General features: G+C 39.0%; 1 protein-coding gene across 11 annotated transcripts in view; it reads right to left on the minus strand.

Annotated features, from left to right (window-relative positions):
- The window catches only part of TTBK2 (tau tubulin kinase 2), a 179,204-nt gene that overhangs the window by 80,142 nt on the left and 75,934 nt on the right, over positions 1 to 23,128 (minus strand). For 9 of the 11 annotated variants that reach the window (XM_034938605.3, XM_063596588.1, XM_063596586.1 and 6 more), the window contains 3 exons: positions 16,630 to 16,703; positions 6,195 to 6,335; positions 4,182 to 4,286 (listed from right to left, as the gene is read on the minus strand). In XM_034938605.3, coding sequence (XP_034794496.3) covers positions 4,182 to 4,286; positions 6,195 to 6,335; positions 16,630 to 16,703 — 320 coding nt within the window. Of the gene's footprint in view, positions 1 to 4,181; positions 4,287 to 6,194; positions 6,336 to 16,127; positions 16,269 to 16,629; positions 16,704 to 23,128 lie in introns of those variants that run through there. The other 2 variants (XM_063596590.1, XM_055098338.2) reach the window with 2 other exon arrangements.

Genomic DNA, 23,128 nt, shown 5'->3' on the forward strand with positions numbered 1-23,128 from the left:
TTTTTTAGCTCATCAGCTATTGTTAGTATATTTTATGTGTGGCCCAAGACAATTCTTCTTCTTCCAATGTGGCCCAGGGAAGCCAAAAGATTGGGCATCCTTGCTATAAAGGAATACCTGAGGCTGAAAATTTATAAAGAAAAGAGGTCTGTTTGGTTCACAGTTCTGCATGCAGGTTGTACAAGAAACATGGCACCAGCATCTGCTTCTGGTGAGGGCTTCAGGCTGCTTCCATTCATGGTAGAAGGCAAAGCAGAGGAGGCATGTGCAGAGGTCACATGGTGTGAAAGGAAGCAAGAAGGTGGGGAAGGTGCCAGGCTCTTTTTAACAACCAGCTCTCATAAGAACTAACAGACTGAGAACTCACGACCGCTCCGCTCCCAAGGGAGGGGAGTGATCTATTCATGCGTGATCCATCCCACGACCCAAACCCTGCCCATTAGGCCTCACTTCCATCACTGGAATCAAATTTCAACATCAGATTTGGATGGGACAAATATTCAAACTATAGCAGTTGGTTATATGAATCTATACATGTGATAAAATTTCATATACCACCCCTCCCCCACCAAAACGTGCATGTTGAACCTGGTAAAATCTAAGTCTGTACTTGAGTTAATAATATTATACCAACATCAATTTCCCAGTTTTGACAATGTACTATGATTATGTAAGGTATTATCACTGGAGGAAGCTGGATGAAGGTACACGGTAACTGTACTATTTTTGTAACTTCTTATGAGTCTTAACTACTTGAAAACAAAAAGACTTAGAAAACAAAGAAAAATATAAAAAATGCTTAAAGTAATCTGTCATGATTCTTCATCCTTAATGAATCTTTTCAATTAACAGACCAACTACTATTACATATTGATCAGCCAACAGGGTATTTACTGTGATAATAAAACAGTATCTGTTATGATGAGAACTCGTAGACACAAAGGGAACGATGTACACTGGGGCCTACTTCAGGATGGAGGGTGGGAGGAAAGAAAGGAGCAGAAAAAATAACTACTGGGTACTAGGCTTAGTACCCGGCTGATGAAATAATCTATATAACAAACCCCCATGGCATGAGTTTACCTATATAACAAACTTGCACATGTGCCCCAAACCCAAAATAGAAATGAAAAATAATAATAAAAAATGACAACAATATACATCAAATCAGGGGAAAAAGCAAATAATAATAATAATAAAATAATAAAAAAGCAGAGGAGGCCAGGTACGGTGGCTCACACCTGTAATTTTAGAACTTTGAGAAGCTGAGGCAGGAAGATCACCTGAGCCCAGTAGTTTGAGGCTACAATGGGTTTGATTTTACCACTGCACTCCCGCCTGTGCAACAGAACAAGACCCTGTCTCTTTAAATAATAATAATAAATGTAAAAAGCAGAGGGAAAGGAATATGAGAGGGAAGAGGGAGAGAGGCACTGGATAAAAAAATTAGAAGTAGATTGGGTTAAATTTATAAGCTAAACATGAAGGCCTGTCATGGCAGCTATCTGCATCTGCTCCCTAACTCCAAAACAAGTACCCTCAAGATCTGCAGAAGACAGAAGAAAGAAAACAAAGAAATTAGTTAACACAAAATATAGACTGGAGAGTATGTCAAGGGCTGCACTAGCTAATATGATAGCCACTTAAAATTAATTGAATTTAAAATTCAGTTCCTGGGCCTGAGTTCAGGTGTGGTGGCTCATGCCTGTAATCCCAGCACTTCAGGAGGCCAAAGAGGGTGGATCCCTTGACGTGAGGAGTTCGAGACCAGCCTGGCCAACATGGTGAAACCCCATGTCTACTAAAAACGCAAAAAGAAATTAGCTGGGTGTGGTGGCGGGCGCCTGTAGTCCCAGCTACTGGGGAGGCTGAGGCAAGAGAATCACTTGAACCTAGGAGGCGGAGGTAGCAGTGAGTCGAGATGGCGCCATCGCACTCTGGCCTGGGCGACAGAGCGAGACTCCATCTCGAAAAAATAAAATAAAATAAAATAAAATTCAGTTCCTCATTTGCTCTGGCTACAATCCAAGTGCTCTATAGCCACATGTAGCTAGTGGCTACCATATAAGACAGTACAGATACAGAACATTGCTATCATCATAGTAAGCTGTATTTGTCAGTGCTGCTTGAGGAAGAAAAAGGGATATGATCAGGAAAGGACCCACAGCATGCTTCTAAGACGGTAACATGCCATTTCTTAACCTAGATGGAGGCCAGTGATGTTTTGTTATTCTTCCTTAATTTTTTAATGTTTTTTACACTCTTTTGGAATATATATATATATAGCAAGACAAAATAAACAAAATCAAAATACAGATTTCTGCAGATAACATGACGGTATACTTAGACAGTCCAAAAACCAATTCAAGTTTCCTAGCAATAAATAAATAATTGTACATATGAAACAAATCTACAATGGGAACTTTTGATTTTACATTAGTAGAATATGAGAAAATTATTTCAACCACAATCCAAAAAAGTATGACATTAACTTTTATTTTTATATTTATTTTTTATTTTATATTTATTATTAATTTCATCAAACCAAAACTTTAAAGAAGGAGACAGATCCCAAAACAGACAGGAGCTGAGACCAAATAAGACTTGGTCTCATTTGAATCCCATACGGAGACCAAATAAGTCCATTTACGATATTGACAGAGTGACATCAATGCCTTACGGTTTTATTGCTAAATTAAGTTTGGCCTAAAACTGCCTCTGTACATGTTTTATGGCTGGCCTAGAGGTACTGATGGTAACCTAACTTGATGTGTAAATAGACTGTAAACTACTCTTGTAACAAATAGCCAAGTCTCAGCCAACCACATCAGCCAACTGTTCAAAACAGATTCAAATAAAGCAAATGCCCAGCTATAACCAATCCAGCTGTTTCTGTACCTCACATTTTCTGTACTCATTTTACTTTTTATGTTCATACATGTTATCTGACCATGTGACAGCCCCGGAGTCATTCTGAACCTATTCTTATTCTCGGGGCTACCTGATTCATGAATCATTCTTTGCTCAACTAAACTCTGTTCAATTTAGTTTGCCTAATGTTTTCTTTTTAACAAACCTAAAAGCCCTATCAAAAATAGAGGTTGTGGTAAAGGGAACTGGGAGGAAATTCACTGAACATACAGCTTAGAGAATAGCTGGGCAGGAGAGAACTAGGGGGAAAAGATAGCTGAAGGACCTGACGTCAGAACAATGATCAAACACTGACTTCAGAAATGATTCCATTTTAGAAGCCACAATTTGATTAAATTAGTCAAGGTATTTATGCCCCCAAGATATTGTCATAAACAATAAAGTAACTGGCCTGCAATTAGTGAAGTTCAACAGCTGGATGTGGCCAAGGAAAGAGCAGAAGTGAGCCTTACTGGTACCACTACAATCACAGTGTAATTGTGGTCATACCCAAAGACACACCTCCCTGAAGAGCAACAGCAGAGTCTTAATATTGTGTGTATGGTTGGCAGGGAGGGAGGAAGAACGGAATAGATTCCACTAAAATGATCCTGTCAGACACTAAACAAAAAATAACAACAAGCCCTAGAAGGGGGAGACCAGTACCCAGAGTTGCTGTAATATATTACCTAAAATGCCCAGTTTCCAACAAAAAATCATGAGGCATGCAAAGAAACAGGAAAGTATGACTTACACATAGGGGGAAAAAGGCAGGCAACAGAAACTGCCTGTGAGAGTGACCAGATATTGGATTTAACAGAAAAAGATTTCAAAGTAGCCATTATAGATATGTTTTCAGAAATAAAGGACAGCTTGATTAAACAAGTAAAAGAAAATGTGATGACAGTGTGGCACCAAATAGAGAATATCAGTGAAGTGGATATTTGGGAGTGGATTAAAAAGTACAATAACCGAAATAGAATTATAGTATGTAGAAAGGGTCTCATACTGCAAAAATGACCCCTAATCTCAAAGGGTCAATGTGTGTTCTTACTATAAGACCACTCTAAATCTCCCTCTAATATACATTTTTTGAAGCCACAAATTACAACAATAAAATTTATTGTCATTCTATAATTTAATCATTAAATGTATATGCCACTTCTTAGATAACATCCATTAGGATAAATAATTAGCATTGTTTAAAAAGTGTGATACTATAAATACCAGGGTAATTATCAAATATTTGATAATAATATGAAAAATCTTACTGGTCTGACGTCACCACAGGAATTGGTAAATTGTCGAGCCAAGCCAAAGTCAAGCATGTAACATTTCCTACATGTACTAGGAAAGCGACCCATAGCGAAGTTCGACTAGAAAAATAAAGAAGGAAAATATATACATTCTTATAATACTTAGTCCTTACATTTTATCATTCTTACATTTTAAGTCTTCTTCTATTTAAGCTCTATATAACACACATGTTCCAAATATACTATTCTAGTAAATGATGTTTAGTGGTATTAAAATATGATTTAGTTTTGGGTTCTGTTAGTGCCTAATATCAGGTAAACTTTGAGCAAAAAAGGATGTAAATGACTAAGGTTACACACAAGACAACATTAACTAGACTTGGAACTCTAAGTTCTTGAAATTCTAGTCTAAGTTAATGCTTAAATGACAACCCAATCCCTACTTTTTAAAATAGGAGAAATCAGAGATGGACCAAAAAAAAAAAAACCCTATAGAAATTTAAAAGAATTTCCTATAAGCAGCCAGGTGCGGTGACTCACACCTATACTCCCAGCATTTTGGGAGGCCGAGGTGGGTGGATCACGAGGTCAGGAGTTTGAGACCATCCTGACCAACATGGTGAAACCCCGTTTCTACTAAAAAAAAAAAAAAAAAAAAAAAAAATTAACCGGGTGCGGTGGCGCGCGCCTGTTATTCCAGCTACTCAGGAAGCTGAGGCAGGAGAATTGCTTGAATCCAGGAGGCGGAGATTATAGTGAGTCGAGATTGCGCCACGGCACTCCAGCCTGGGTGACAGAGTGAGACTCTGTCACAAAAAAAAAAAAAAAAGATTTTCCTATAAGCATCATAAAGCTGAATTTCACTAAGTCCAAAATTAAAATACAATTTATAGAAACATTTCAAAACAGACTTAAGGAAAATACACTTTGTATTCTTCCCCTAATGAAAATCAATGTGATATTAAATGACCACAAATGCAAAGATGAGTATGTAAGTAAGAGGACTTGTGATGGTAAAAGCCAAATTGTTACCAGAATTGTTAGTTTTTTTTGTTTTGTTTTAATATTGTTCTACTTATGGGCTTTCTGGTAAAAATAGAAACTCTTCCAAGTACCATAGTTCTCAAATAATGATGCATAGAAATAGACTGACTCTACTACGTTAAATTTAGTTAGCATTTTCATGTAAGCTAATTTTAGAAGTCAAGTAACAACTGACGGTTATACTTTTCAACTGTACCAACATATGATACATTTATAGTAAATATGGTATATCAGAAATGGGTCATTTCACCTAATGAACAATCAAACACCAAAAAGGACAAAAAAGCCTATTTCACACTTATGGAAATGACAATTTCTAAGACAAACAGATTAGCAAATAAAAACCCCACTATATTTCCACAGTAGCAGTCAGGAGAAAAATAAGGTCTTTCACAACTGATGATTTCTTATAATTTTTGACTTAACAAATACTTCAAGAACACAGTATGAACAACTAAAAGCAACATATATAGTTTTTTAACCAATATATCTATAAAAGAAACCAGGGAATAATGCCAATTTAGGCATAAGGTTAAGTAACTGGCAATGTTAGCACACATAATAATAGTCAAACATAAAGCTTTTTAAGAGACAGGGTCTCACTATGCTGCCCAGGCTGGAATGCAGTGGCTATCCACAGGAGCGATCATAGCTCACTGTACTCTCCCTCTCCTGTACTCAAGGAATCCTCCTGCTTCAGCCTCCTGAGTAGCTGGGACTATGGGCATGTGCCACTGCCCCAGTCTCAGTTTTTATTTTCACTGTATGAGAAAAACTCCTGAAAATAAGTTGTAGTTGTAATTATCACTTTAAAAAATTAACAGGTAAGTTATATTTTTGCTTCCAGGTCTCTATTGGAATGAAAATATTACCTTGTATTTTACCACAGCAAATACACAAAGCTACATTTGTAATTTATTGTGTCCCATCATAACATTAAAAGTATCAAACTCATTCTGTGCTCTGGATAGAAAAGGTCCCTACCGGTTTGATGTCTCGATGCAAGAATCCCACAGAATGAATGCTTTCAATAGACTCCAAAATCTGTCTACCCAGCCGGAGAGTAGTACTAATGGTGAATGTGCCTCGGGACTGGCTACGGCGAAGATCTGCCAGATTCCGACCCTATGGAAATCAAATAAACACTTTCAAATACAGTACTAAAACTATAGTATAAGAGAAGACTGGGAAACTACTCACTTACCATTAAAAGATGTTTTCAGCAAAATAGCAAGAATTTTTTTTTTTTGAGAGGGAGTTCACTCTTGTTGCCCAGGCTGGAGTGCAATGGTGCGATCTCGGCTCACTGCAACCTCCACCTCCCGGGTTCAAGCGATTCTCCTGCTTCAGCCTCCCGAGCAGCTGGGGTTACAGGTGCATGCCATCATGCCCAGCAAATTTTTCTATTTTTAGTAGAGACAGGGTTTCACCATGTTGGTCAGGCTGGTCTCGAACTCCTGACCTCAGGTGATCCACCTGTCTCAGCCTCCCGAAGTGCTGGGATTACAGGCATGAACCACTGCACCCAGCCAATAGCAAGAATTTTACCCAAATTGTGATCCTCTCACTCAACAGATCTCTTAATCATATGAATGTTTCAGACAAGTTTTAGAAAAACCAGATTTTTAGCATATCATGTTTCTGATTCATGTTTCCCTTTATCTCTGAAGTCATAACAAAAAAGTCTTGATTATTTAAAATATAAGTAATCAAATATATAATTTATATTATTTACATTTATATTTATTTATTTAAAATATGTGATCAGGCCAGGAGGAGTGGCTCATGCCTGTAATCCCAGCACTTTGGCAGGCTGAGGTGGGCGGATCACGAGGTCAGGAGATTGAGACTATCCTGGCTAACACGGTGAAACCCTGTCTCTACCAAAAATACAAAAATTTAGCCGGGTGTGGTGGTACGCGCCTGTAGTCCCAGCTACTCGGGAGGCTGAGGCAGAAGAATCACTTGAACCAGGGAGGCGGAGGTTGCAGTGAGCCAAGATCACGCCACCGCACTACAGCCTGGGCAACTGAGCGAGACTCCATCTCAAAAAAAAAAATGTACATATATATGTGTGTGTGTGTGTGTGTGTGTGTGATCAAGTATATAGAATGCATATACATACAAAGGGCACTAATTCCTCATTACTGCCTAACATATATTCTCATACAAGCTACTTAACTTTCTTCAATCAGTTTCCTCATAAAAACAAGCTAATAAAACCTACCTCACAGAGCTCTGTGAGGATTAAACAAGACTTATATTTAAAGTTTTTTTGTGTGTGTTTTGTTTTTTAAATAGAGATGGAGTCTCGCTATGTTGATCAGGCTGGTCTCAAACTCCTTGTCTCCCATCTCAGCCTCCTGACATGCTGGGATTACAGGTGTGAGCCACCATGCCTGGCCTCATATAAAGTTTTTAGAATACTGTGTGGTACACAACAGGTACTCAACATATGCTAACTATTGTTATTATGACCAAACATTATATGACAAACATTCAATTTACTTGTAGAAGTATATAAAAGCAATGAATACATCCAGCGTCTGCCATTCATGATTGCACTGAAGCTTCACAGTACCCTAAATAGAAGCTGTTCCTGTGTCTGTTTTACAGATAAGGAAACTGAGGTTCAAAGAGGTTAAATAATGTTAATCTGTTAATGTAAAGCTGTTTTCCAAATCTAACTCTGACCCCAAAGTGCTCTTCTTTTACAGTCCTCTTTCACAGAGCTTTTCTACAGACTTTTTCATGATGCTGCTCCACCAGGGTTCCTTGCTGCTTAGGTAACAAACCAGTAATCTGAAAAGGACAGCAGGACCATGGCCCTGCAGCACTACCTCCCAAAGACTGGCTCTCCTATCGCAAGGGGATTTAAATATCCCAATCTATTCCCACAATTTTATAATATATCTTTAGGGGTACTATGTGACTAATATCATCACTTCATCTAAAGACAATTGATTCACTTTTGAAAAGTAATAAACTCTTAGATTAATATCATTCAAAATAAAATATGAAGTACTCCTCAAGTAACAGTTTAAAAGTTACAGTAAAGTCAGGATCCTTTCATACTTCGTACCTTCTTTTTTAAATGCAGCTTTCTCATAATATAAATTAATTGGGATTTACCATAGTTATTATTTTTAATGGAAATTTGTTGTTCCCTGCACCTGTAGCAAACGTTAAATAAGTGACAATCTACAGCAGTGAACTGTATAACCACATGAGAGTACCTAATAATTTTTATTAGCATTCCAATAGTTTTTTCTTCAAAAATCAAAATTGTGATGCCGAAAATATACCTAAAATTGAAATTTTATTTGTAAACAGCTTTCTCCACAAAAACTTTCAAAAGGAAATCAATTAAATTTTATTTATGACATTAGTAATACTTTAAAAGATTTAAATATTTTAAAATATAAGCCTAACATATCAACTCACAAAATCTGAGAAGGTAAACACAAAACTGATAAGAGTATGGGGTAAAGTGTTATTAACATGGTAAAAACATGCAGGTACGCACTAAATTATACTTTAAATACTGCTAATGAATTATTATTTGTTACAAAGAAAAACTGAAAACACCCTATACAATAGTCCATGGTTATACATGGTTTTACTTTATCCATGGTTTTACTTTGCTGGTTTCAGTTACCCACAGTCAACCGTGGTCCGAATATATTAAATGGAATATGCCAGAAATAAGCAGTTAATACGTTTTACTTTACAGGCCATTCTGAGTAGTGTGATGAAATCTCATACCATCCTGCTCCGTCAGGCCCAGGACGTGAATCACCCCTTTAGTCCAGCGTATCCACATGTTGTTACCTGCCCATTAATCACTTAGTGGCCCAATCAGTTACCCAGATGTCCAGGGTTCAGTATGATCTGTGGTTTTAGGCATCCACTTGGGGCCTTAGAAAGTATCTCCTCAGATAAGGGGGTACTATTGTAAGTACATTAATAAGTGAATAGTTACATAAATAATGGTACAGTCATCTTACTGACTGATATGCAGTCATTCAAAAAACGAAGAATCAAGAACTTATGAACACAAAGAAGAAAACACCAGACACTGGGGTCTACTGGAGGGGGAGGATTGAAGGAGGGAGAGGAGCAGAAAAGATAACTAGTGGGTACTGAGCTTAATACCTGGGTGATGTAATATTACATACAAAAAAAAACCCATGACACATGTTTATCTATGTAACAAACCTTCACATGTACCCCCAAACCTAAAATAAAAATCTTTTAAATAAAATAAAATGTCACAAGCCACCACATTTTGTAAAAAAAAAAAAAAAAAAAAAAAAAGGAAGAGGACTATATATAGTAATGTGGAATGAACAAAAGAAGCAAGTTCATTTCTCTATAAATTTACAAGATCTCAATAAAAATGCAAGTGAATTGCTAAATTGAAGACATGAAACATACCCAAAAGGAGAAAAGATAATATAATGAACCTTCATGTATCTACTGGTCACCCAGAATTAATAATTATCAATTCATGGCCAGTCTTGTTTCATCTATTATTCACCTCCCCATCCATATCCTCTCCCCTCCCACCCACATGTACTGAATTATTTTCATGTAAATTCTAACCATATAATTTCATCTATATACATTAAAAATTGTCGGCCAGGTGTGGTGGCTCACATCTATAATCCCAACACTTTGGGAAGCCAAGGCAGGAGGATCACTTGAGCCCAGGAGTTCAAGACCAGCCTGGGCAACATACTGAGACCTCATCACTACAAAATATTAAAAAGTTAGGGCCAGGCATGGTGGCTCACATCTGTAATCCCAGCACTTTAAGAGGCCAAGGCAGGCGGATCACGAGATCAAGATATCGAGACCATCCTGGCCAACATGGTAAAACCCCGTCTCTACTAAAAATACAAAAATTAGCTGGGCGTGGTGGCAGCGCGTGCCTATAGTCCAGGCTACTCGGGAGGCTGAGGCAGGAGAATCACTTAAACCCGGGAGGTGGAGGTTGCAGTGAGCCGAGATCTTGCCATTGCACTGCAGCCTGGGCGACAGAGAGAGACTCTGTCTCAAAAAAACAAAACAAAACAAAACAAAATTAGCTGGGCATGGTAGCAGACACTTGCAGTCCCAGCTACTCAGGAAGGTGTGGTAAGAGGATCACTTGACCCCAGGAGGTAGAGGCGGAAGCGAGCTGTGATCACTCCACTGTGCTCCAACCAGAGCAAGACCCCATCTCAAAAAAAAAAAAAAAGGGGGGGGGTGTATAAAAGGAAAGAGATAAAAATGTAAGTAGAAGTTATTAGCAATTATATCATTGTAAATTTGAATTAGAAACATCGATATGAACCATGGCATAATTTCTCATTTTTAAAGATGTATTTCTTAAATCCATCCACTTGAAAAGAATTAAAAATAATGACTAACTCACTTTCAACAGACACCCACATCATCTAGAATTTGGTCTCTAAACATCATTTCCCATTAAAAGGAGCCAAGGCTTAACAGAGAAATGGCTGATTCCAGATCTGGAGTATGAAATATACAGAATGAGTCTGGTACTCAGTGTGGCACCAAAAAATAAGGATGCTATCAAAGACTGCTGCAGCCTAGTCCTAACAAAATGAATCCAGATCCAACATGAAAGAAGCCCCTGTAGCAAAAGATGAGACAATTTGAATATTAAAAAAACCGTAGGCCAGGTACCTGTAATCCTAGCACTTTGGGGGTTTGAGATTAGCCTGGCCAACATGGGGAAACCCCATCTCTACTAAAAATAAAAAAATTCGCTGGGTATGGTGGCATGAGCCTGTAATCCTAGCTACTTGGGAGGTTGAGGCAGGAGAATCGCTAGAACCCAGGAGGTAGAGGTTGCAGGGAGCCAAGATCGTGCCACTGCACTCCAGACTGGGCAACAGAGTGAGACTCCATCTCAAAAAAATAAAACTGCAATAATTGAAAGACATCAAACATGTTAAATCCATGAATTTATGGATTTATTATATAGTTATATATTTATTATGTGTTTATATTAGGGAACCAATTCATTATTCTAAAAACTGATAAATAAAATAATCAAGTAGTAGTCCTGCCTTTCCTATATAAAATATACTTGAGGATAACCTAATAGTGAATGTAGTGGTTTTGAAGAAGAATTCTAGTTAACAAAATAAGAATAAAATGATAGAACACTGTATTTGCAACCCCCATTAAAATAATGGATGATGATTACAAATGGGTTGATAAAACCATCAGGAGAAAAACCACTGGTAACTTTAAAATGGATGGATCAGACTGACAATGCTGAACTCACTGACCAATCTTAACCTCAATGAAAGACAGACAACCAGATACTGCCGCCTGATGTGATTCAAGAGGAAGCATACAACCCACCTCTGTAGTATCCTTGCAAAGTAAAACTGGAATCTTATATAATCATCAATTTATAGAAAATACAGGGGACAGAAATACATATTAAAGACAACCACAGGGAAACAACCAGCAAAATCCAGAATATGGTAATGTGTGCATGTCAAATTCCTCCATTTTTATCAACAACAATAAACACAATGAAAAGAAAATTGCAAGAAAATAAAAGACAGAGGGTGAACCAATTGATTAAAAGAGGCTTAAGAGATAAGCAATGTGTGAACCCTATTTGGAACTCAATTCAAATAAACCAAATGTAAAAAAAAAAAAATTATTAAAGAGATGGACGATCATTGAAACTGAAGATTGGTTTGATATTTGTGTTATTATTAAGGAATTATTATTAGGTATTGTGGTTACTTTAAGAAAAAAAGAGTTCTTGTCTTCTAGAAATGTATATATAGATAAAATATGCCTTGGATTAGCTATTAATTTCGGGAGGGACAGGAGAAAGAGAAAATACTTGAAACAAGATCAGCCATATACTGATAGTTGTTGAAGTTGGGTAATGAGTAGATGGGTGTAAATTATACTATTCTCTCTACTTTGTGTATGCTTAATTTTTCCCATAATAAAAAGCTTTTAAAAGGTAATAGGTGTTAGGCAATCTAGATCTACAGTTGTACTGGTTACAGCACTTGAAAAAATGTTTTGCACCTCTGTAGTTGATGTACTTATCACAATATATCACACTTTGGTTATACTAAAGATGCTCATATAAAGCTTCAGTGGTGACAAAATATTAGGTGAGACCTGGCCAAGGTCTTGTAAGGGGAATTCAGAAAAAAAAAATGTGTACAACTGCTTGAGCTCTGTAAGATTTTAAAAAACATTTTAATGGCAAATAGAATTTCTACAACAGAGATAAGGTTGTTCCTTAAAAATTTTTAAGGCAGATATTATGTAATTGAATCAGCAGGAGGAAAAGAACAAGTTTATCTTAAGAATAATGAATTTAAGGTTTTTAGAATAAATTAGGACTCTCTGTGGGAAGCTGAATACATGGAGGAGACCCAGTAGTTATCTTCCATATGTCAAATAAGAGAAAATATGCTCTAGCGGTTATACCAGCTTTAGCCTAATCCCAAATCAAGTCAGCCACAAACTGTACAGATGGGAGTTTAAATGGGTTAACTTTCTTGTGACAGGAAAAAAATATAGCATGCAATTCAAATGGAAAAGTTCTTAGACAAATCCATAGGAACTTGCCAAAGGCCACAAAGGTCATCATTGCCTAATATACACCAGTCTCTTAGGTTTCCCAGTACCAGGAGCCTTCCCATTTACAGAAAGTCAGATTTAGGTAAGTACAAGAATGAAAATGAATATATGCTAAGACTCAGAAAGACTCTGCAGACTAAAGAAAAAAAGCTGCTTTATGTAATTCTCCAGTCAATAGTAACCTGAGACAAAAAAGTTTTCTCTTATTACTGCCTAAAGAATACTGGGTTCAGGCTTCCACCAAGCTTTAATACCCATCAAGTAGGCTAGTACCAGACAAATCACAAACCTCCTTGAGACTCAGCTTCTCCATGTGCAAAAGAGGGATAAAACTTGTTCTCTCCTCCCCATGGGGGTATAATGAGGATCAAATAAGATGATAAATCCAGATGAAAACTATAAAATGTCACACAAAAAGTTATATTATTACTAGCCAAAATGAGAGAAAGCAGGATCCAAATTAATGATCTAAAAAGGTTCAGAGGCTGGGCGCGGTGGCTTATGTCTAGAATCCCAGGGCTTTGGGAGACCGAGGTGGGCAGATCACCTTAGGTCAGGGGTTCAAGACCAGCCTGGCCAACATGGTGAAACCGTCTCTACTAAAAATACAAAAATTAGACAGGTGTGGCGGCGTGCACCTGCAGTCCCAGCTACACCGGAGGCTGAGGCAGGAGAATCACTTGAACCTGGGAGGCGAAGGTTGCAGTGAGCTGAGATCACGCCACTGCACTCCAGCCTGGGTGACAAAGCGAGACTCCATCTCAAAAAAAAAAAAAAAGAAAAAGAAAAAGGCCAGGCATGGTGGCTTACGCCTGTAATCCCAGCACTTTGGGAGGCCAAGGTAGGTAGATCACTTGAGGTCAGGAGTTCGAGACCAGCCTGGGCAAAATGGTGAAACCCAGTCTCTAATTAAAAACATAAAAATTAGCCAAGTGTGGTGGCGTGTGCCTGTAATCCCAACTACTTGAGAGACTGAGGCACAATAATCACTTGAACCCAGGAGGTGGAAGTTGTAGTGAGCCGAGATTGCGCCACTGCACTCCTGCCCGGTGACAGAGTGAGACTCTGTCTCAAAAAAAAAAAAAAAAAAGGTTCAGGGATAGCTGCTTAAGGAAATAAAACTAGGCTGGCTCAAGAGTTAGTGAATCACACGACTCAGAAAGACCTTAAGATTATAGTCTACAGAGGTTAGTATCTTTAAATCTAAATGAAATCTGAAGGATGGCTGAGGGAAACAAGAAAAGCCTCCTGATGAGAAAAGGAAGCATTTAGGCCAGGATCTATGTCTCTAGCATCACTGTTATTTAAATAACTTGAAAGAAAATAAAGAAACCTGCTGGGCGCGGTGGCTCACACCTGTAATCCCAGCACTTTGGGAGGCTGAGGCAGGCGGATCGCCTGAGGTTAGGAGTTTAATGCCAGCCTGGCCAGCATGGTGAAACCCTGTCTCTACTAAAAATACAAAAAGTAGCGAGGCGTGGTGGCGACTACCTGTAATCCCAGCTATTCCAGAAGCTGAGGCAGGAGAATCGCTTGAACCCGGGAGGCGGAGGTTGCAGTGAGCCGAGATCGCGCCATTGCACTCAGCCTGGGTGATAGAGCGAGACTCTGTCTCAAAAAATAAAATAAAATAAAATAAAATAAAATAAAATAAAATAAAATAAAGGAACCAAATGCCCAAAACAACGTTTGCTTAAGATGAAAAGAAATACTGAGAATTCTAGATCTAGGCAGCAAGATCAAGATGAACCATGGTTTTTAAACTTTGAGGGTGACTATAGTTCAGGGTGGCTGTGTGTGTGTGTGTGTGTGTGTGTGTGTGTTTTCAGGGTCAGAGGTAGTGTCAGAAAAAATAGAAAGGTTTCCCTCTTCTCCCCACTATAGCCATTATTCCAATATTCCTTTTCTGAATTTCTTTCCTCTGCTCCCTCGACCTAACTCCACTACCATCTAAAGAACAGGGAACAGGCTGGGGGCAGTGGCTCACACCTGTAATCCTAACGCTTTGGGAAGCCAAGGCAGGCAGACCACCTGAGGTCAGGAGTTCAACGCCAGCCTGGCCAACATGATGAAATCCCATCTCTACTAAAAATACAGAAATTAGCCGGGCATGGTGGAGCACAGCTGTACTCCCAGCTACTTGGGAGGCTGAGGCAGAAGAATCGCTTGAACCTGGGACACGGAGGTTTCAGTGAGCCAAGATTGCACTACTACACTCCAGCCTGGGTGACAGACCAAGACTCCGTCTCAAAAAAAAAATATATAGGGAACAGAGTTATGTTACTGATGAAAAGAAAAAGAAAAAGGAATGGCATTTCTCCTCTATCTCAACTACTGCTTAAAGTTTCAAGTAGACAAGACTTGCTATGGTTTTTTTCTTTTTCAATATTTATTTTAGGTTCGGGGGTATATGTGCAGGTTTGATACATGGGCAAATTGTGTGTTGCTGGGGTTTGGTGTGGAAACGATTTTGTCACACAGGTAGTGAGCATAGTATCCAATAGGTAGTTTTTCGACCCTCATCCTCCTTCTTTGCTCCACCCTCAAAGTAGGCCCTGGTGTCTATTGTCCCCCTCTTTGTATCCATGTGTACTCAATGTTTAGCTCCCACTTATCAGTATTTGGTTTTGTATTCCTGCATTAATTTGCTTAGGATAATGGCCTCCAGCTGCATCCATGTTGCTGCAAAGAACATGATTTCATTCATTTTTATAGCTGTGTAGTATTTCATGGTATACACGTACCACATTTTCTTTATCCAGTTCACCATTGATGGGCATGTAAGGTTAATTCCACTTGTTTGCTATTGTGAATAGTGCTGCAATGAACACATAAGTGCATGTGTCTTTCTGGTAGAATGATTTTATTCCTTTGGGTATATACCCTGTAATGGGATTGCTAGGTTGAATGGTAGTTCTGTTTTAAGTCCTCTGAGAAATCTCTAGACTGCTTTCCACAGTAGCTGAACTAATTTATATTCCCACCAGCAGTGTATAAGTGTTTCCTTTTCACCACCATCTCACCAGCATCTGTTATTTTCTGACTTTTTAATAATAGTCATTCTGACTGGTGTGAGCTGGTGTCTTACTGTGGTTTTGATTTGCATTTCTCTAAAGATGAGTGATGTTGAACATTCTTTCATATGCTTTTTGGCCATATATATGTCTTATTTTGAGACATATTTTGGTGTGGAAGTGGGGTAATCTTGGAAGTAGGTTCCTGATAAAAAGGATGAGCTGGGACCCCTTCTTCACCTTCCTTGCTCATGTGCATACTTACTTGCACTTCCAACTTCTACTATGGAATGATGCAGCAAGAAGTCCCTTGCAAGATGTGGGTCCCTAGATCTTGGATTTTCCAACCTCCAGAATGGTAAGAAATAAATCTCTGTTCTTTATGCATTACTCAGTCTTGGGTATTCTGCAGCAGCACAAAACAGACTAAGACAATACTTTAGAATACAAATGGAAAACTGGAACCCCTAAGGTAATGAAGGGTGGAAGGGGCAAGATTCACATTATATACCCTCATCCATGCAGGGATCGAAAACTGCAAAGATGACAATCAGTAAAGATACAGGTCAACTCAAATAGCGGACAAAGACAATTATTTCATTTTTGGAAAATCTGTATCAAGTCTGTTTAAATACAGTTCCATCTGCATAGTATAAAACATTCTCACATGGTACTAAGATTGTTGTTACTTTTTATTCATATTCACTGTAATTGTATACTTTGATCAAAACTGAAGAATTTAAAGATACGTTTTCAAGGTAACCTACCTGCAACTGCATGACCACATAGTTGAATCGATCATTCCTCCCACAGCCAATAAATCTACAAACATGGTCTTTCCCTGGATAAAAAAAGAAAACAGTGGAAAAGAATATACTATGGTTTCTCTTAAAAAATTAATAATTTGCTTTTCTGTATAGTGTTTTATGATTGAATATAAAATACATCTTGAGAACCTTAAGGATAGAAAACTTATATTATTCAAATTTTCTACCTATCTCTTCTCCTCCCAGGCACTGTACTATTCCTTTGTGTGGTCAAATAAATGATTATTTGAATGAATAAATAAACAATATATGAATGAGGAAACAAATGTATGGTAACTTATTTAGGGAGGAAAAGATTAAGTGGTCAATTCAGATCAACCTGCCCAGATACAATACATATGAAGCCACAGAAGAGCAATAAAAAAGAACTATGTTAGGAATATAAACCCTGAATTTCAGATATGTTATGGTACTCATTGTTATGACTTCAGCAAGACAAACAATCTTTCTGGGCCTCACTGATGTGGATTAGCTCAGTGATTTTCAACCTGAGTTCCATCTGAGAAACCCAAAAATGTGCTGGCTGGGGCATAGAGGGGAGCAGGGGTACAGCGGAAATCTCATTAAAGAAAAGCATGCAAAGACCCCCCCAAAAGAATTGAGCCACATATATTGGTTAGTGTTTTTCAACCCTGGCTACTTATGAAAACCAGCCGGAAAACTTTATTTTTGTTTTTTGACACCACTGACCCGAAGGCAGTGGAAAACTTTTTAAAGATTCCTCAGTTCTATATTGATTCAGAATCTGTGGAGAAAGATAAAGAATATGAGCTTTTCAAAAGTTCGTTGTTATTTTTTATTTTTTTGAGACAGGGTCTCACTTTGTTGCCCAGGCTGAAGTGCAGTGGCAAGATCTTGGCTCACTGCAACCTCTGCCTCCTGGAGGGCTCAACTGATCCTCCCACCTCAGCCTCCCGAGTAGCTGGGACTAGAGGTGTGTGCCACCACACCTGGCTGATTTTTGTGTTTTTTGTAGAGATGGGGTTTTACCATGTTGCCCAGGCTGGTCTCAAACTCCGGGGCTCAAGCGATCTGCCCGCCTCAGCCTCCCAAAGTGCTGAGATTACAGGCATAAGCCACTGCACCGGGCCTCCAAAGTTCTTTAAATGATCCTAAAGCAGGTAGGGCATGGATAGATATTTGAAAACTACTGCAGGGTAATGAGAAGTATCGAAAAGATTTTAAGATAAAGAATAACATACTAAAACACTGTGGCGGCAATGAGGCGGGTAGACCACAAGGGTGTCAATTCTAGCGGAGAAGGTCACTCTGGGGGATAGTTATAATATCCACGAGAAAGAATAAGGGGATTAGAGATAGATAAAATAAGATAAATCTGACCAATATTAAAGATGTAGTTTTTTACTAGAATTGGCAAAATTAAATGAAAAGTTGTACCAAAATATGAGAATATAGTAGGCTGTATAGATTTTAAGGGATAGTAAAATGTTGAATTTTAGGACAATCAAGTGAATTCAGTAGACATTGTAAGTTCAGGCATGGTGCTAAGACCAAAAGGCAGAGCTCCAGATGTACATTGAGGAACCATTAGTTCATGGACAATACGTGGAAGATTGACAAGTAAAAGAATGTAATATAAGAGGAAAAGAAACTTAAGCACATAATTTGGAAAATGAAACATTAATTATTATTATTATTTTAAAGACAGGGTCTCAATATCTTGCCCAGGCTGGTCTCAAACTCTGGGCTTAAGCAATCCTCCCACCTCAGCCTCCCAAAGTGCTGGGATTACAGGCATGAGCCACCATGCCTGCCCTAGAAAAGGCAACATTCAAAGCATGAGCAAAAATAAGAGTCCCTCAAGGAAATAGAGGAATAGCCTGAAAGATAGGAGGAAACTGAGAGAGCCGTATCACAGAAACCAAGGGAGAAGAACACTTCATGAGGGCAGAAGTGGACATTGACAAGTACATAGAAAGGCTGAGAAATACTAACATAAACCGGAAGTCATTAGTGAGTCAAGGGGCAGAAGCCAGTTTATAATGGGTTAAAGAGTAAAGAGAATATGAAATATGAGGGCAGACAGTCTTTGAAGGAGCTTGCTTGAAAGTAAGGAAGAGTAACAGGCCAAAGCTTGAAGACGAAGATTTGGTAGACTGAAGAAACACTAAAAAAAATTTGCCTCCTAACTGACTTAAAACATAAATACAATTAAGACTCAGCAAAGCCAGGTGCAGTGGCTTTGCCTATAATCCCAGCTACTTGGGAAGCTAAGGTGGGAGGATTGTGTGAGGCCAGGAGTTTGAGACCAGCCTGGGCAACATAGCAAGACCCCTTCCCCTAAAAAAAAAAAAAAAAGACTCATTTTTTTGCACCTGTGTTATCAACCAGTTACAAGACTGTTCTCTCATTCTCTATGTTTTTGTTTATAAAGGGGGTATAAGCTAGCAAGAATGGGTGCAATGGAGAACACAATAATTCACAATGTACACAGTACATGTTGATCACTTAACATGTATTTTACATATATTTGCAAAACAGTGTTATCTATTACATTGTAGTAAGAATGAAAGAATAAAATGATGGTCATTAGCAACTTACTCTTGTCCTCTAGCTTCAAAGAAACAATAAAAAATAAGTTAAATAGTGTTTTCCTTGTATTATCCATCCCTTAAGACTACTTTTCTGTCATGTACAGGGACCGTATCTATCTTGTTCTGGTACTAAAAACACTTTTGCAAAAACTGTAACAGTGAGAGACATCCAACATAGCTGACTCTATCTTGCTTCTAACATCACAAGCTAACTGCCTTTGCTCATCCCTACACACAGGCCAAGCTGGCTATGGGAGGAATTTAGTTTACAGTTTAACTTTAAAGCAAGGATGACAATGGCCCCTTCTCAAAACAAACCCACTCTCTGGCGACAGAAACTGCTTTTATAAAACTAATGAAAGGCCAAAAACAGGATTACGGTAGGGGCCTGAATTCTGTTAAGGTTTAGGTATAAATAATAACTAGTCATTGTTTCCTAACTTGCCTTTTTGTAATTGCCTACTACTCAGGAGTCACTAGCTGGTGGTGATAAGATTTGTAACTTCTGGCTGGGCGCAGTGGCTCACGCCTGTAATCCCAGCACTTTGGGAGGCTGAGGCGGGCAGATCATGAGTTCAGGAGTTTGAGACCAGGCTGGCCAATATGGTGAAACCCCATCTCTACTAAAGATACAAAAATTAGCCGGGCATGGTAGCGCATGCCTGTAGTCCCAGCTACTCAAGAGGCTGAGGCAGAAGAATCGCTTGAACCCGGGAGGAGGAGGCTGCAGTGAGCCAAGATTGCACCGCTGCACTCCAGCCTGGGCGACAGAGAGAGACTTGGTCTCAAAAAAAAAAAAAAAAAAAAAAAAAAAAAAAGATTTGTAACTTCCCAATTGCCCCTACTGATAACATTGCTATTGTGAAACCTAAGACTGGTGTTTGAGATATTTTTTAGTGGACCAACTGACACCACCCAGGCGTCCCCCACCCAGGGAATGACTCAGCACATGAAGATAGTTTCAATAGCCCTGTGATTTCATCCCCAACTCAAACAATCAGCAGTGCCCATTCCCTAGCCCCCTGCCCACCAAACTATCCTTAAAAACCCAGTTGTCAAATTCTCAGGGAGGCAGATTTGAGAAATATCACACATCATCCTCAATGAGCCACACTGCAATTATTAAACTCGCTGCTGCAACACCAGTCTCAGTGTATTGGCTTTTTCTGTGCAGCAGGCAAGAAGAACCTGCTAGGCTGTAACAGTACCTGGCACAATACCCACAATACCTGGCACAGTAAAGAGTGATTTAAATGCTCAATGAATATGTGTAAATAAATGAATAGAATAATGGCTAATAAAACATGCATAATATGGGCCAAGAGTAGTGGCTCATGCCTGTAATCCCAACACTTTGGAAGGCTGAGGTGGGAGGATTATTTCAGTCCAGGAGTTACCAGCCTGGACAACATGGCAAGGCCCCATCTCTACAAAAAATACAAAAATTAGCCAGGTGTGGGGGCACATGCCTGTAGTCTCAGCTACTCAGGAAGCTGCAGTGGAAGGCTCAGTTGAGTCTGGGAGGTCAAGGCTGCACTGAGCTGTGATCATGCCACTGACTCCAGCCTGGGTGACAGAGTGAGACCCTGTCTCTAAATACATAAATAAATAAGCATGATATGCACACATAATATGCAAGCATTTTATGCCAGTCTCTATATCAAGCATGTTACATGCATTTAATCCTGCCAATAATGTAGGTATTATTATATTCTCCATTTTTCAAATACAGAAATAGAGGCCTAGGGAGGTTACTTTGTCCAAAATTACAACCAGAACATGAAGCAGTTTAATTCCAGAGCCTTTGCTCTTAACCATTATGCCCAGAAATGACAGAAACAGATTTTAAAATCATGTAACACCTTGTCTATAAGTATTAAAACTAAAAGGGAAAGAAAGACTGTGACAGAACAGAAACAGGACGACCTACTATATGCCAAGCACTAAACTAGGCACTAGAAATACAAGATAAATTAAGTAAGATCCATGCCCTCAAAGAGTTCACAGCCAAGATATGTAAACAAAAAAAGTAATACAGTATGAGTTCTATAATATTATACATAAACTGCTATGGATATAAAGAAGATTCAAAAATTTGGCTTATGAGGCTTCACATGAGCATTAAATCACTAGATTTTACAAGTTTTTGAGAAGAGTATTCTAAAAGGTCACCCACAAAGTCATAAAGGATCTAAGTACATGTGATAAATAATTAATAGAGCTGACAGGCTAGAGGACTTGATATGAGTTAAGGTGGGCTGAGGTGGGAAGTATGATCAGACAAGAAAAGTAAGCTAAAACCTTATATGCCACTGTGGTATACAGTTGTCCCTTGGTATCCATGGAGGACTGGTTCCAAGACCTCCCTTGGATACCAAAATCCACCAATGCTCAAGTCTCTGATAAAAAATGGGGTACCTGCCAGGCGCAGTAGCTCACGCCTGTAATCCCTGCACTTTGGGAGGCCGAGGTGGGTGGATCACCTGAGGTCAGGAGTTCAAGACCAGCCTGGCCAACCTGGTGAAACCCCATCGCAGTGGGCACCTATAATCCCAGCTACTCAGGAGGCTAAGGCAGGAGAATCACTTGAACCTGGGAGGCAGGGGTTGCAGTGGGCCGAGATCGCACAATTGCACTCCAGCCTGGGCGACAGAGCAAGGCTGCAGCTCAAAAAAAAAAAAAAAAAAAAAGATGGGGTACTATTTTCCATGTAACCTAGGCACATCCTCCCATATACAGTCAGGCTTTGCAAAACAACAGGGATATGTTCTGAGAAATGCATCCTTGGGTGATTTAGTCACTGTGCAAACATCATAGGGTGTGCTTACAAAAACCTAGATGGTATAGCCTACTACATGCCTAGGCCTATATGGTACAGCCTATTGCTGCTAGGCTAGAAACCTGTATGGCATGTTACTGTATTGCATACTATAGACAGTTATACCACAATGGTTAAGTATTTATGTACCTAAACATGCAAAAGGTACACTAAAAACATAGTATTATAATCTTATAGGACCACTGTCTGTCACTGAACAAAATGCTGTTGTGTGATGCATGACTGTATATAATCTCTAGATTACTTATGATACCTAATACAATGTAAATGCTATGCAAATAGTTGCCATACTGATTGTTTAGGAAATAATTACAGGGAAAAAAAAAGTCTATACATATTTAGTACAGACGCAATATTTTTTTCCTAATTTTTTTTCTTTTTTCTTTCTTTTTTTTTTTGAGACAGTCTGCTCTGTCACCCAGGCTGGAGTGCAGTGGACTGATCTCATCTCACTGTAACCTCTGCCTCCCAGGTTCAAGCAATTCTCGTGCCTCAGCCTCCCAAGAAGCTGGGATTACAGGCGTGCACCACCATGCCCGGCTAATTTTTGTATTTTTAGTAGAGACAGGCTGATGGCCAGGCTGGTCTCAAACTCCTGATCTCAAATAATACCCCCACCTAGGCCTCCCAAAGTGCTGAGATTACAGATGTGAGCCACCATGCCCAGCCTTTTTCCTAATAGTTTCAATCTGTGGTTGGTTGCATTCACAGATGTGGAATGCATGGATGTGGAACCCACTGACAGGAACAACCAACTATAATATGAAATATATTTAGTCTCTGTCCCTGGTACTTGTCACCTGGTTTCTAAAACTTGTGGAATTTTCTGAGTGATAGAAATGTCTTTGTTATTACTCTTTTGATAACATCTGAGTTTATGTTAATCAGGTAACTTGGACGAAGCCCCTATATAATCAGGACAGGGCCAGTCACCAGAAAGACAAAGTGCTTAGAGGAGAGGACTGGAACTTTCAGCCTCACCCACCAACCTCCAGGAAAGGTGAGTGGGAGGGGCTAGAGATTAAGCTCTATAAAGACTCTTGAA

Source organism: Pan paniscus, chromosome 16 (assembly GCF_029289425.2).
Source record: "Pan paniscus chromosome 16, NHGRI_mPanPan1-v2.0_pri, whole genome shotgun sequence".
NCBI classification, from domain to species: domain Eukaryota; kingdom Metazoa; phylum Chordata; class Mammalia; order Primates; family Hominidae; genus Pan; species Pan paniscus.